The sequence below is a fragment of the Schistocerca piceifrons genome, chromosome 3 (genome assembly GCF_021461385.2).
Source record: "Schistocerca piceifrons isolate TAMUIC-IGC-003096 chromosome 3, iqSchPice1.1, whole genome shotgun sequence".
In the NCBI taxonomy this organism is placed as follows: Eukaryota; Metazoa; Arthropoda; class Insecta; order Orthoptera; family Acrididae; genus Schistocerca; species Schistocerca piceifrons.
The window spans coordinates 480264073-480278143 of record NC_060140.1 but is presented as its reverse complement, the minus strand read 5'-3'; the positions used below and the strand labels follow the sequence as shown (position 1 = coordinate 480278143).

Genomic DNA, 14071 nt, shown 5'->3' with positions numbered 1-14071 from the left:
CTATAGTGAAGACAAACTGCAATCCTTGGCACAGAATGTTGTATATAAAAATCACTTGCAAGCTGAGTGAGAAAGTGTATATTGGTCAATCAGGCAGACCTATGGCAATTAGACTTTGTGGACATAAGAGAAGCTTAATATTAAGGAAGAAAGACTGGGCGTTGTTTAGCAGAAAACCATTTACATGATCTAGAATGTGAAGTTTTACATTCTGTTATGAAAAGCAGAAATATGACCCTTCTGGCAATGAATTACTGGAAATCAACAAACATGTAACACAGAATGGCAGCTTAGTATTAAATGATCAGATTCAGTTTCCATTTTCCCCATTGTTAAAATAAGTTCTTGTTGCAAATACTAGATTGAAACTGAAAATTCATCTTATTTATCATCTGTTGTTAAATGTATCTCCACATAACAACTCTGGGTACTCCCCTTTTTAGTAAATGTAATTATTTCTATGTCACAAAATGGATGGTTTTCCTTTGCAAGCACATTAGCTTTTTTGTATCTTCTGTACAAAGAATGTAAATAATATCTGTGTAAGTCACACATCACATTTTTCTGTGTTTGTGACATGCAGTTGTCATCTGAAGGAAGCATGAAAAGCTGAAAGCTGATTTGTGAACTGAGCAAGATGGCGCAGCAGTTAGCACATTGAACTCTCATTCGGGAGGACAATGCTTCAAACTCACATCTGGCCATCCTGATGTAGGTTTTCTGTGATTTCCCTAAATTTCTTCAGGCAATTACTGGGATGGTTCCTTTGAAAGGGTATGGCTGACTTCCTTCACCATTCTCCGCTAATCCGATGGGACTGACAACATCACTGTTTGGTCCTCACCCCCAAATCAACAAACCAACCAATTGATTCGTGACCTGATAAACATAACTTTGTAAAACATCAGGAAATGTTGTCCTTCTCAGTATAATTGCTAAAATATTTCAATTACCTTTAAACTGTATTCAGATTCACTGTTGCAGCAAGAGTCAGTAAAAATGAAATGTTAAGCTCATCACACTTATTCCATAAAGCAAAGTAGTTCAAAATATGAAAATTTGTTTTCTTGTGACATGTGTATATACTATCTATGGATATGAACATATGCCGAAATTTTGTTTCTACTTCCTTCCATGACAGGTGTAAATTCATGAATGCTTTGCAATTTTCCAATGATACATCTCAATTTTGCAAAATTAATGTGAGACATTGACTTTTCACCTTTTCCCTTCTCTATAGTCAAATATAATAATTCAATGACATTACAAACCCATTAAAGCTGCAGAGAAGTTTGTTTTTATTTAAATGACAACCAGTTTTGCCTTTAGTCCATTACCAAGCCATCCTGTAGAACAGAGTGTATCATATTATAATTAATATGTACAATACATAAGGTCAGTCAAAGTACAAGTATGTTTGCCAAGATGACTACGTACCACATAAGTACTACCATAGTGTGTGCACACTGGCCACATTGCTTGTGTGAGTGTCTAAGAGATATGACAGTCCAATGCTGTGTGCTGCAAGACAATGTTATGTGAGCATTGAACATTGTTAGGTAAACTGAGGTAGGGGGCACTGAAGGGAATGTGTCATGAGAAGGTTGTTTGTTTTATTTTAGGGAGTTACAAAATTAAGGCTACATATAATCACACATAATATCTATCTTAGCTTGATGTTAAAACATGGTGCACTCCCTCCAGCACCCTCTAACTCAGTTTACCTAATGATGTTCAATGCTCATGTAACATTGTTTTGTCGCACACAGCAGTGGACTGTCATATGCAAATATTACCTTACACTTAGCCACTCATACAAGCAATGTGGCCACAGTGCGCACATTACGGTAGCCCTTATGTAATGTGTAATCATATTGGCATATGTACTTGTACTTTGATTGACCTTAAGTATTGTACATGTTGACTGTAACACAATACATTCTGTTCTACAGGATGGCTTGATAATTTACTAAGGTCTAAAAGTGGTTGCCATTTAAATAAAAACAAACTTCTGTGCAACTTTGATAGCTTGTAATTTCATTGAATCATAGTAAGCTGCTGCCTGCTACCATCCAGCATGTTGTAAGTGAGTAAACATAATTAAGTTTACTTAATAGCCATACTTCAGCATACAACAGGTAAAAAGCAATAGCATATTTATCATTAAAGATGTGGATAAATTTTCTTAATCTGAGCAACACAGCATTTTTGGGAAGGGATACACAGTTTAATCTCTTGAACAGCTGACATTTTCTTGCTTGATGACCAAACAGATCTTCCCTTTGAGTCCAAAGTATTTCTTACAAATTCTTACATTGCTTGATGTTTATCAGGTGAAACATGTGACTACAACAAATTCATTTAACATGTTCACCTGGAAATTCTCCTTGCTAATTTCTGTTTTTGAAAAGTACAAAGCACCGCAATTGGAACACATTATAACTAGGGAGGATTTAGTTTATGGAGAATTTACTTTGGTTTTAATTTTGAAAATGTTTATTGGAAAACCCTCTTTGAAACTCTGAAGGTAGAATGGATAAAATGCAAGAAGTGAAAGTTTTTGTATGATTTGTACAGAAACAAGACTGTTGTTATAAGAATCAGAGGACATGAATGAGAAGCAATAGTTGAGAAAGTAGTGAGACAGGGTTGTGGCCTACTGCCGATGTTATTCAATTTCTGCATTATCAACCTATGAAGGAAACCAGAGGGTAATTCGAAAATTGTGTTAGTTCAGGTTTGATGCCATTGTAATCATCATATAAATAGTAAAGAACTTAGAAACATAGTTGAATGAAATGGATAGCATATTGAAAAGAGTTTATAAGATGAGCTCAACAAACATAAAGTGAGGGTAATGGAATGTAGATGAATTAAATCAGGTGATACTGAGGGAATTAGATTAGGAAATGAGACATTAAAAGTAGTAGATGAGTTTTGTTATTTGAACAGCAAAATAAATGATGGTGTTCAAAGCAGAGAAGAAAAAATTCCAGACTGTCAACAGCGAAAACAGCATTTCAGAGAAAGAGAAATTTATTAATATGGAATATGAATTTAAGTGTTGGAAAGTCATTTTTAAAGGCATCTGTCTGGAGCATAGCCTTGTATTGAAGTGAAACATAGATGAAAAACAGTTATGATGAGAGGAAAATAAAGATTTTTGAAATATAGTGCTACAGAAGAATGCTGAAACTTGGATGGGTTTGTCAGAGGACTATTGAAGAGACAGCAAATAAAACTGTGGAGAAAAGATATTTATGAGATAACTTGGCTAATAGAAGGGAACAGTTGACAGGGCAAACCCTGAGACACCAAGGAATCTTCAATTTTGTAATGGAGGTAAGTGTGGAAAAGAATGGGAGGGGATGGAAGGGGGGGGGAATTGTAGAGGGAGATTAAGGTTCAAATACAATAAACAAGTTCAAAAAGATGCAGGTTGCAGCAGTAATGCACAGATAAGGACTTGTAGAAGGTATGTTAGCATGAGGAGCTTCAACAAACGTGTATACATACTGAAGATCACAGCAGCAACATTAACAGGAAAATTATGTTGTTGTGTGTCTGTTTAAGGTTTGCATTGTTATCATTAGCTCCCTTGGAAAATAGCCATATACTTACTCTGATGTCATCATCACAGCATTGTAATGTGTTCTGTTCATGACGTCACATAACTACTGAGGTTTCAAAATGATCTACTCGTATAGAGATGGCTCAGGGTATTTACGTGGTAGCAACTCAGCTGCAGCTGTTGCAACACTGGTTGTGATCACAACAGTACTGAGGACACAGGCATCTTGGGGGCACAAAAAGTGACTAAGGAAAAAAATGACAATTTAAGAATTACTGTTTGTTTTCAGGGGGTGCAGCTACTCATGACGCCTAGCTGCTGAGGTTGCAAAATGATCTATAGTAGGGATGACTCAGGACATCCACCAACTCAGTTGCAAGACTGGCTGTGAGTCAGACTGGACGCGGGTGCAATGCCACGGCGCTTCGGTCTGTGCTGGCGGAACTATCCGACAAGTTGCAGTTAGTCACAGGGCAGGGCCGACCAGTTTGCCTTGGAACGGCGGTGTGCCTTCCGGATGTGAGCGGCAGCGGGGGGCTCGACCCTACCCTGACTGACTTAAGCCGACGCGCACGCAATGTGAGCGAGTTACACAGCAAACAAAGCAGCCGACCGATCCGGTTTGCGCCTCGAGCGATGATGCGGAGTTTAGACTGCCGTGGCTGAAATCTGAACAGTGGCGCAGCTTCAGCGACCAGCTGTTCCGTCAAATACCAGCAAACTAGTGCTTTAGTACTAACAGCGTCCACAGAACATAAAGGCTGGCTGGCATTATGCCGTCAAAATATTTGACAAATCTTTTGTAAAATCCAGGGCCATACTCCGGCGTCCGTAAAACGTATTACGAAATAATCATCTTGTGAATGTTGCAGTTCTTTTTTCCGTGCTTGCCAAGGAAACTGTATAATACTCCAGTATTACGAAAGGACACCAGTTCGCCACTTTTCCTGAAAATCTTTGACAAAGCTCTTTTACTGCATAATACAAACCTAATTAAGACACTCACCGCCGCAAAATCCAGTCCAAGCCAGCACAATGGATTGCGGAAGACGTGAAGTACCTATTTACGATCACAGACAAGAGGAGGACTGAGCGCCGAAATGACACAAATACTGCCCTCTTCAGATACACATCGGGAATGGTAAAGGTTTTTTATGCAGATAATTATTTATCGAAATACTAACAATAGAAGGCAGGTGCGTGTTTAGACACGCTCGAGAATGTGAGTGGATGGTAACAAAAGATTGACGATTTCGAGTTCTAGCGCATGCGTGAAAATTATTCCTTTGATGTTAGTTGTCTGTTGAGTGCTAGTCCTGGACACAGTTACGCATATCGCCGGGCACAAGGGCATTCACACCTATTCACTACAGTGACTGCACAACACTTAACTTAAATCTCTGGGAAGGGAGAAATGCCACAGACAGCACCAACAGTCGTATGCACCCTGTACTCGCTGAAATTTGCTACCTAGAAAAGTCTTGTGATTTAAGCTGTAATAAAGTAACACCGTCAAATATGAATGAGCGCTACTGTACAGCGCGCTTTACTGTTTACCTTACATAGGATAAAGTCTGATAACATTTATGAATTCGTGGAGCTAAAAGCAAAAATATTTTTCAAGTATTTAATCCGATTCCAGTTCACAACAAATGTTTTTTCGATTGTGATATTTGAGTTGTTAAACCTGAAAAGTAGCCGGCCGAAGTGGCTGTGCGGTTAAAGGCGCTGCAGTCTGGAACCGCAAGACCGCTACGGTCGCAGGTTCGAATCCTGCCTCGGGCATGGATGTTTGTGATGTCCTTAGGTTAGTTAGGTTTAACTAGTTCTACGTTCTAGGGGACTAATGACCTCAGCAGTTGAGTCCCATAGTGCTCAGAGCCATTTGAGCCAAACCTGAAAAGCCTTATAGCTCCAGAATGTTTGGTTCCTCAGTAGTCGAATGTTATACGTTATGTGATATATATATAACTCATCTGACATCCATTTCTTCGTACATTATTAGATAGTCTTCTGTCAAGGTCCCAGGTCAGATCGATTGACCTAATGTAATTCAAACCTTGCTTACACATTACGAATGTTTCTTGTAATAATTATACGTCAACATTCGATTAAATGCTGGCATTTTCCTATCATGGTCTGGAGGCAATCTGATTGCAATCTATTGCGTCATATGGTTAACATTGGTATCAGGAACGGGAGAAATGTTACATTTTTATAGTGAGTTTTTGACATTGCATGCGACAGGCAGCTTCCCATGTATTTTTGCATGAATCGAGGAATGACTTTGACATTTAAAAGCACCATCAAACAGCAGTTAAATGTGAAACCAACAATGGAAAAAAATGCGAGACTACCGCCTAAGATGGTGTGGGCGTGTACGAGTACATAGAGCAGCACAGAGCACAGTGATCAAGTTCGCATAACAGCTCAGTACCAATGGGTGAATACCATGAAATGACCAAAGAAACGATGGACGGATGAACTCGATAAAAATGCGAGTACCGGTATCACAGTCATACATCTTGAAGATGCACTGGATGGAAACAATCAGCGGACGTTGAAACACAATGCGAGTCCTATCGCCACGGAACAATGCTGACGATACAGATAAGGAAATAATCCTTTTGCTTTCGCTTCTGAGTGCAACCATCGCTTAGCACAATAATTCTTCACCAAGAGAAATGAGTGTGGCAAGTTTATACTCGAAGCCCTCTGATACTCATTGGTTAATATCTCTGTGCTCATTCGACGCTAAGAGTTACCTGAATGCTACTATTTGCGGTTTGAGGTAAGTGCGTCTCTCCTGTCTTACTGTTTGATACTGTATATGTAGCTTCTTAGTAAGTGAATGCTTCACGACCTGGAGTGCCAAATAAAGCTCTTCAAGCTTCTAGAAACTCTTTTTGTGTTTACTAGAACCAACTAGTTCATCGTATTCATCATTATTTTAACCATAGATTTGGAACTACTTCCTGTTCAAAACGATCAGTCTTACTTTTCCATTCGTAAACTATGTTGATATAAAGTTCTTCAAGCTTCTAGAAACTCCTTTTCTGTTCACTAGAACCAGTTAGTTCTTCGTATTCGTCGTTATTTTAATCGCAGATTTGACACTACTGTCTGCTCAAAACGATCAGTCTTGCTTTTCCATTCGTAAACTATGCTGAAGTTATCTTTGTAACGGGTCAGATCCTTGGGAAATGCCTCTGCTCTCCTGATTAACAAATCTTCCGCCAAACCCTCCTCCCATGCACTTGTCTTAGTATCTGGGAATCGCATTCCTTCAGGAGTGGAATTGACGGTGGAGAGAGAGGGCGATTTTTGCGACTCGTGGAAAGAAAAGCTTGTCCTTCAGAGTCCAGGTTTCGGAAGAGATCGCTATCCTTTCTAGATGAAAAATTCTCTTCTCGTAAACTCAAAGGTGGAGCAGAAAATTTTATCTCTTTTCGTAAAAAAAAGTTATGTTGAAAGAGCGTTAGCTGTGATTATTACTGCATCCTTCTATTCATTACTGAGCTTGGTGGCAATACGGAATGTGCCTCATTGTTCTGTTGGCGACGTCCTAGAGAAGATGACTTTTCGTAGTCTTCCTACACCCTCTGGATGATATATCAGATATGTAGGCCGGCCGAAGTGGCCGTGCGGTTAAAGGCGCTGCAGTCTGGAACCGCGAGACCGCTACGGTCGCAGGTTCGAATCCTGCCTCGGGCATGGATGTTTGTGATGCCCTTAGGTTAGTTAGGTTTAACTAGTTCTAAGTTCTAGGGGACTAATGACCTCAGCAGTTGAGTCCCATAGTGCTCAGAGCCATTTTTTTTCAGATATGTAGACATACAGCCTCTGCCACGCGCCTTAACATGAATCACATGTAGCACGGACGCCCATGCAGCATCAGTGAGCTCCGTTCAAAGCGATGCATTAAAAGCGTGCACGTATTCCAGATACTGTCGTTAGGCATCGCGTAGCACGCGTATTTCTTACTTCAGCGCTAGACCATCCCCTCGGCGAACAACTGGGAAGAGTCCTCCATGCCGAAACCGGAGATGATGACGTTGATGACGCTGACGATGAAGACGAGCACAAGGCTGATGTCGTTGAGGACGTCCGCGGCGCGCCTGTCCCTCTCCTTGTTGATGTTGAGGCCTCCGATCACCAGGAAGACCACGCCCACCAACACCTGGCGACAGCCACACGTCTGCTTCAACGCTTCGCTCCGTTTTTCGCAACACTTTAATTTCAGGTTACAGCTGTCACTGCAGTGATGTGCAGGAGCTTGGTCACTGACTAGAGGGTACCGAGAAAATGTATCTCAAAACTGACAGGCTCAACAAACTACAGTACACTGAAGTTAGCAAATTTTACTAAGTAATCATATGTGGCGATTTTGTCCTTGCAACATTACCTGCGAGCTAAATCCACACATTGTGTTTGTATTTCGAAGTAACTTTCTACTCGAGCTCGTGTGCCGCCTCTAATGGTCTGGACGCCAACAAGATAATAGACCAATGGCGTATCGCGAGTCTTCGAAAAAAAGAATTATGATCCTTGTGTCCCGTCCCAAGGGCAGAAGTATCAATTCACTATCAGTTTGAAGAAGGCCATAAGATGTAATGGACATTAGGAAGTGTAACCTAGAACCATTTGTCGTGAAATGTGAAAAATTATTTAGCCTTTCACCGAGAAATTAGAATGAGTTGTCTCCCCTCTATCCCAGATCTTCGTTACGCACTTGCGCTGAACTCCTCTTTTCCATCCTTCAAGTGGGGCGGAGCACACTTGCACCTTGTGTAGGAAATTGCTTCACGGCCAGCAAGTCAAAGGACCAAGAACTAACCAAACTCGTGAATGTATTTCATGTATCTGATGAAGTTCCGCCAATTTTTGAAAAAGCAATATAGCCTCATTGTTATGCTTCTGAAGAAAGCAAGAACGGATTAAAGTCATAATTACAACACAATCAGTCTGGTATAATGCACATAAAAATATTCGCAATAGTGAATTTTATCCATAATTGATGCTGTTGAATTAAATAAGCAGATTTGAAAGAATTACAAGTGGCGAAGTGTTGAAGTTATTACCTTATCCAAGAATGGCACGGGTAGAAAGTATGTTAGGAAAGGAACAGTTTAACTTTTTGAGAAGGAGGGATACTAGAGAAGCCGAGAAGCAATTTTAGCACTACAGTGAATAATAGGAAACATGCATTGCGTTCCTAGATTTAGAGAAGGCTTTTGACAATGTGGAACGGAATAAAATGTTTTCCATTATTAGGCGGTGTGGAACCAACTACACGGGTAGAAGAGTAACCCAGTCAGTTTATATGAAACAGGTTGCGGTAATCATCATACTCCATTTTTGGGAAACAGATTAGGGTAATCAGCACTGAGGGGGCGATACAAGAAGTCAACACCAGGAAAAGTGGGATGTGGGGTTGGTCATTGTCTCCACTGATATGTTATTTTTATCAGGGAGAGTCAATGAGGGATGTAAAACACCGACTCGATGTAGAAATTGTTTGTCACGGACAGAAAAATCAACATGAAAAGGTTCGCTGATGACGTAGCAGTGGTCGCCGAAAGTGAACCGGAATTGAGGCAGCGGCTTATTGAAATGGAACGAGTGTTAGCATATGACTGTAATATCACATTAAGTAAATTGAGGTAATTGTGTGTGTGGAAGCTTGGCATTTAATTTTAAGAGAGTGGACGAATTGTGTATCTCAGAAGCAGAATCGATAAAGAAGGAAGATGCGTGAAAGTCATGGTAACAAGGATTGCACGAGATGGGAGCGAGTGATGACTAGCGGATGATGACTACGCTCCCCTTCTGCAAAGAACAGTTTTAACAAATATTTGTATTTTTCCACACATTAATTTCTAAATGTTCAGCGAAGTCTCGAAGGATAAGTCAGCATGAAAACTAAGGGCTTCGAAACTGGCAATGAAATAATTGAACATTACAAACTTTCTTTGACAAAGGATACTTTCAGTTGCTGCCGTGAGTATGCGATCCGGCTCGACAGGGTTCAGACGCAATTAATTTCTTTTTCGATTTAAGGCTTTTTTTCATATGCTACGTACTTCTTTTGGCGAAGAAGGCATAACTGTGCGCGAAGAGACGGAGATATACAAGCAACTCCTGGGATGCTCCTGTCGTCTCCTTTTTACTGGTGGCCAGATGGAAGCTTCACATCAAGGCTGGTTTTAAGATTCCTTAATCTCTGCTTGAGATAATCGACATATCCGGCAGTGATCTGTGTCCTTGCACTAAAATTATTCTGAAAATTCTAACCACACGATCAGCTGATGTTGTCACAGCAGAAGATACATTCCAAACCCTTCGTTTCATCAAGACTTGGCTTAGAGCAAACATGGAAGAACGATTCACTGGTTTAAAGAATATCCACCGGGACATTGAAATTTATAGTGACGAAGTTTCCAAAATCTGTAAAGAGTAACAAGACGCGACTTGAGTTTGTCGTGTAAGCTGTACATATTAACATGCTAAATCATTTTATTAGTATTCTTATTACTACTGAATGTCCAGTTATATGTGGAAAGCTAAAAACGGGGTCACGCTAAGTTACACGTGCCACGCGCCAGGCGTGGGGGAGGAGGGGGGGGGGGGAGCGGGGGGAGGGCAGTAAATGGATATGAATTATCTGTAATGAAAATAACCTACACTGAGATGACAAAAGTCATGGGGTACCTCTTAATATCGTGTCGGAGCATCTTTTGCTCGGCGTTGTGCAGCATCTCGACGTGGCATGGACTCACCAAGTCGTTGGAAGTCCCCTGCAGAAATACTGAGCCATGCTGCCTCGCCGGCCGGAGTGGACGAGCGGTTCTAGGCGCTACAGTCTGGAACCGCACGACCGCTACGGTCGCAGGTTCGAATCCTGCCTCGGACATGGATGTGTGTGATGTACTTAGGTTAGTTAGGTTTAAGTAGTTCTAAGTTCGAGGGGACTTATGACCACAGCAGTTGAGTCCCATAGTGCTCAGAGCCATTTGATTTTGAACCATGCTGCCTCTATAGCCGTCCATAATAATACGAAAGTGTTGCCGGTGCAGGATTTTGTATACGAACTGACCTCTCGATTATGTTCCATAAATTTTCGATGAGGGTTCAAGTCGGGCCAACTGTCCAGAATGTTCTTCAAACCAGTCGCGAACAACTGTGGCGCGGTGGCATGGCGCATTGTCATCCATCAAGTTCCATCGTTGCTTGGGAACACGAGAAGTCCGTGAATGGCTGCAAACTATCTCCAAGCAGCCAAACATAACCGTTTCCAGTCAATGGTCGGTTCACTTGATCAGAGGAACCAGAGAATTCCATGTAAACACAGCCCACACCGTTATGGAGCCACCAACAGTTTGCACGGTGCCTTGTTGACAACTTAGGTCTATGCCTTTACGGTGTCTGCGCTACACCCGAACTCTACCGTCAGCTCTTACCAACTGAAACCGGAACCGATCTGACCCGGCCACGATTTTCCATTCGTATAGTGTCTAACCGATATGGTCACGAGCCCAGGAGAGGCGCTGTAAGCGATGTCGTGCTGTTAGCAAAGGCACTCGCGTTGATCGTCCGCTGTCTGGCCCATTAACGCCACATTTCGCCGCACTATCAAATGGTTCAAATGGCTCTGAGCACTATGGGACTTAACTTCTGAGGTCATCAGTCCCCTAGAACTTACAACTACTTAAACCTAACTAACCCAAGGACATCACACACATCCAAACCCTAGGCAGGAGTCGAACCTGCGACCGTAGCGGTCGCGCGGTTCCAGACTGTAGCGCCTAGAACCGCTCGGCCACTCTGGCCGGCTCGCCACACTATCCTAGCAGATACGTTCGTCGTACGCCCCACATTGATTTCTGCGGATATTTCACACAGTGTTGATTGTCTGTTAGTACTGATAACTCGACACAAACGCCGCTGCTCCCGATCGTTAACTGAAGGCCGTCGCCCACTTCGTTGTACACGGTTGAGGGGTCATGTCTGAAATTTGGTGTTCTCGACACACTCTTTAACAGTGTGGATCTCGAAATACTGATTTCCCTAGCGATTTCCGAAAGGAAATGTCCCACGCGTCTAACTCAAACTACGATTTCGCGTTCAAAGTCTGTTGATTCACGTCGTGCGTCCACTATCATGTCAGATACCTTTTCATATGAGTTACTTGACTACAAATGACAGCTCCGCCAACGCATTACCCTTTTATACTTAGTGTAAGCGATACTACCGCCATCTGTATATGTGCTTATCGCTGTCCCATGACTTTTGTCACCTGAGTGTATATAATGATAACAAAACAGGGATGACGATGATAGAGTACATTTTGATAATCATCCGAAGTCATGAACAAATTGTGACCCCTGGAATCAGACTCTGCACCCGCATCTGTTTTGGTTACACTCCCAAAGGGGTTGCTTCTCCTAGCAGTGCTTCGTGCAGCACACAACGCGTTATATTCTGCGACCAGTACATGTCTACTTAAATACAGGCATTCATGCTTGGCAACGTGACGCCATCCGACGCCCATTCAGCATACAGAGTAGCCTGAGATCGCATCAGCAGCTGGACATCAAACACTTAAACGAAATTATTAGCTGCAAGCCCATCACTGTTCCGCAGTCTTGCACGCACAAAGGTAACCAGTAGGCCGTTATACGGTGTACATTACAGCGTCTAAGCACAAGCAGCTGGCGGTGCTGCCTGTGCTGTGATAGAGGACCCGCATCGTCACGTTGTACCGCGTGCAGTGAGGAGCAATTTGCATTCACACTGCGTGCGTTACCCTACATGCATATTCGTAGAACCACATTCGCTGCAGCGTTTTCTTGCCGCGCCACTAGCGAAATCTATTAACTTTGTAGGTCTCTTGGTTTGACAGAGGTGGAGAGACAAGCGTATAATTCACTTCGAAAGCGTGTCATATTGATAGTATGGAGGTAGTACGAAAACTTTTGCTTTTCAAAACGAGAATTAATGTTTTCAAAACCTTTTGTATTTCAACATAACCTCCTATATCGTTAATTAACTTCAACGAGCAGCGTTTCAGTGACATTATTCCACATCTGTAGTGTTCCTGCGGAAGTGCAGCAAAATACTCTACAGCTGCATTGATTGGCTTCTTGGCTGGAAGCCCCACTTTTGTATACAAGGACATTGAGTTCATAAATGACGACTTTTTTTCTTCTGCAGAGCAGATTTGTTTCTAAAGTTTTGGATCCTTATCCGCCAGAAGGTCAGAAGAATATTCCTCGGTTTTATTTTAGCTTTTTGAAGATAACCAATTAACGGAATTCCTTTCACGTCCGATGATTACATCGCCTTCGCCTATTTTGGAGCTGAGGAACGTGCTTCTGTCCACTGTTCCGATTGTTGTTTCGATTCTGGTGAGTAGGAGTGAATCCATGTTTCATCCATTATGATATACTAAAGAAGAAAATCACATTTGTTTTTACGAAAAGACGCCAGACATCGTTCGTATATTGTCGTGTGAATTCGATTCTGATCCTCCATGAGCAAGTGCGACACCCATTGTGCACAAACCTTTCTCATGATTAATTCTTTATGCCAAATATAACCGACACGTTCTTTTGAAATCCCTACAATCTTTTTTAACATCATGTACCTTCGTACGTCGACCTTGCAAGATTTTACCGTACACTTTCTCGACGGTTTCTGATGTGCTTGCGCTTTTTGGACGTCCTTGTCGCACATCATCTGTGTCACTCCCACGACCCCATTTAAATTCGGCAGTCCGTTTCTTCATAGCGGAAACTGAAGAACAGTCACCACATTTGTTAACCTCGAATGAATTTCGATTGACATCTTTTAAAAAAATGATAATAGTTTTTTCACTATACGATACTCGATTTTTCTCTGTTTACGAGAATGCACGCAGTGCACCTTGTTCAGACAGCTGCATACAGTCAACTATTGGACAGAAAAATTGTTGAAAATTACACAAACTTCTGGAGAAAATAATCATGTTCCTAGTGCTGCGATCTATGAGCGAGGCCAAGAACTTTTCAGACCAGTCTCATAGATAACAAGGCGAAAAATTCAACAAAAACGTAATTCCTCGACGCATTTAGTATTTTTTAAGATTAACAGCTTACATTATTTCATAGCATTACAGAATTATTGAGTGCTAGAGCCTAACAAGAACTATAGTAGAGACAATGCTTCTTCACGTAAATGCCGAAAGGCGCAATAATATTCCCCAAGGCAATGGAAATTTGTACTAATAGTTGGCAGGCAAAGGAAGAACATGAGGGCTAAAGTTCGTGACCAACAGATTTGTAACTATTTCTTGACTTAATGTTGGTGGTGAGTAGAAATTTTCAGTACAAAATCGGTAAGACTTTCGTGGCCACATGTTGACAAACTGCCTAATGGCTTATGCCTTGGATTCTTCGGTCGGTGTTCGTTTGATAATTTTCTGACGTTCCGCCAGTACGATGGCTGGCATTCTCAAAGCTT

General features: G+C 41.7%; 1 protein-coding gene across 7 annotated transcripts in view; it reads right to left on the bottom strand.

The window, feature by feature from the left end:
* Nucleotides 1-14071, bottom strand: part of LOC124788645 (ninjurin-2-like) — a 137084-nt gene that overhangs the window by 15247 nt on the left and 107766 nt on the right. For 2 of the 7 annotated variants that reach the window (XM_047255918.1, XM_047255919.1), the window contains exon 3: nt 7556-7751. The exons of 3 other annotated variants lie outside the window; for them this stretch is intronic. In XM_047255918.1, the coding sequence (XP_047111874.1) occupies nt 7563-7751 (189 nt within the window). In that variant the 3' untranslated portion in view covers nt 7556-7562. Of the gene's footprint in view, nt 1-7551; nt 7752-14071 lie in introns of those variants that run through there. 2 more of the 7 variants (XM_047255917.1, XM_047255920.1) reach the window with 1 other exon arrangement.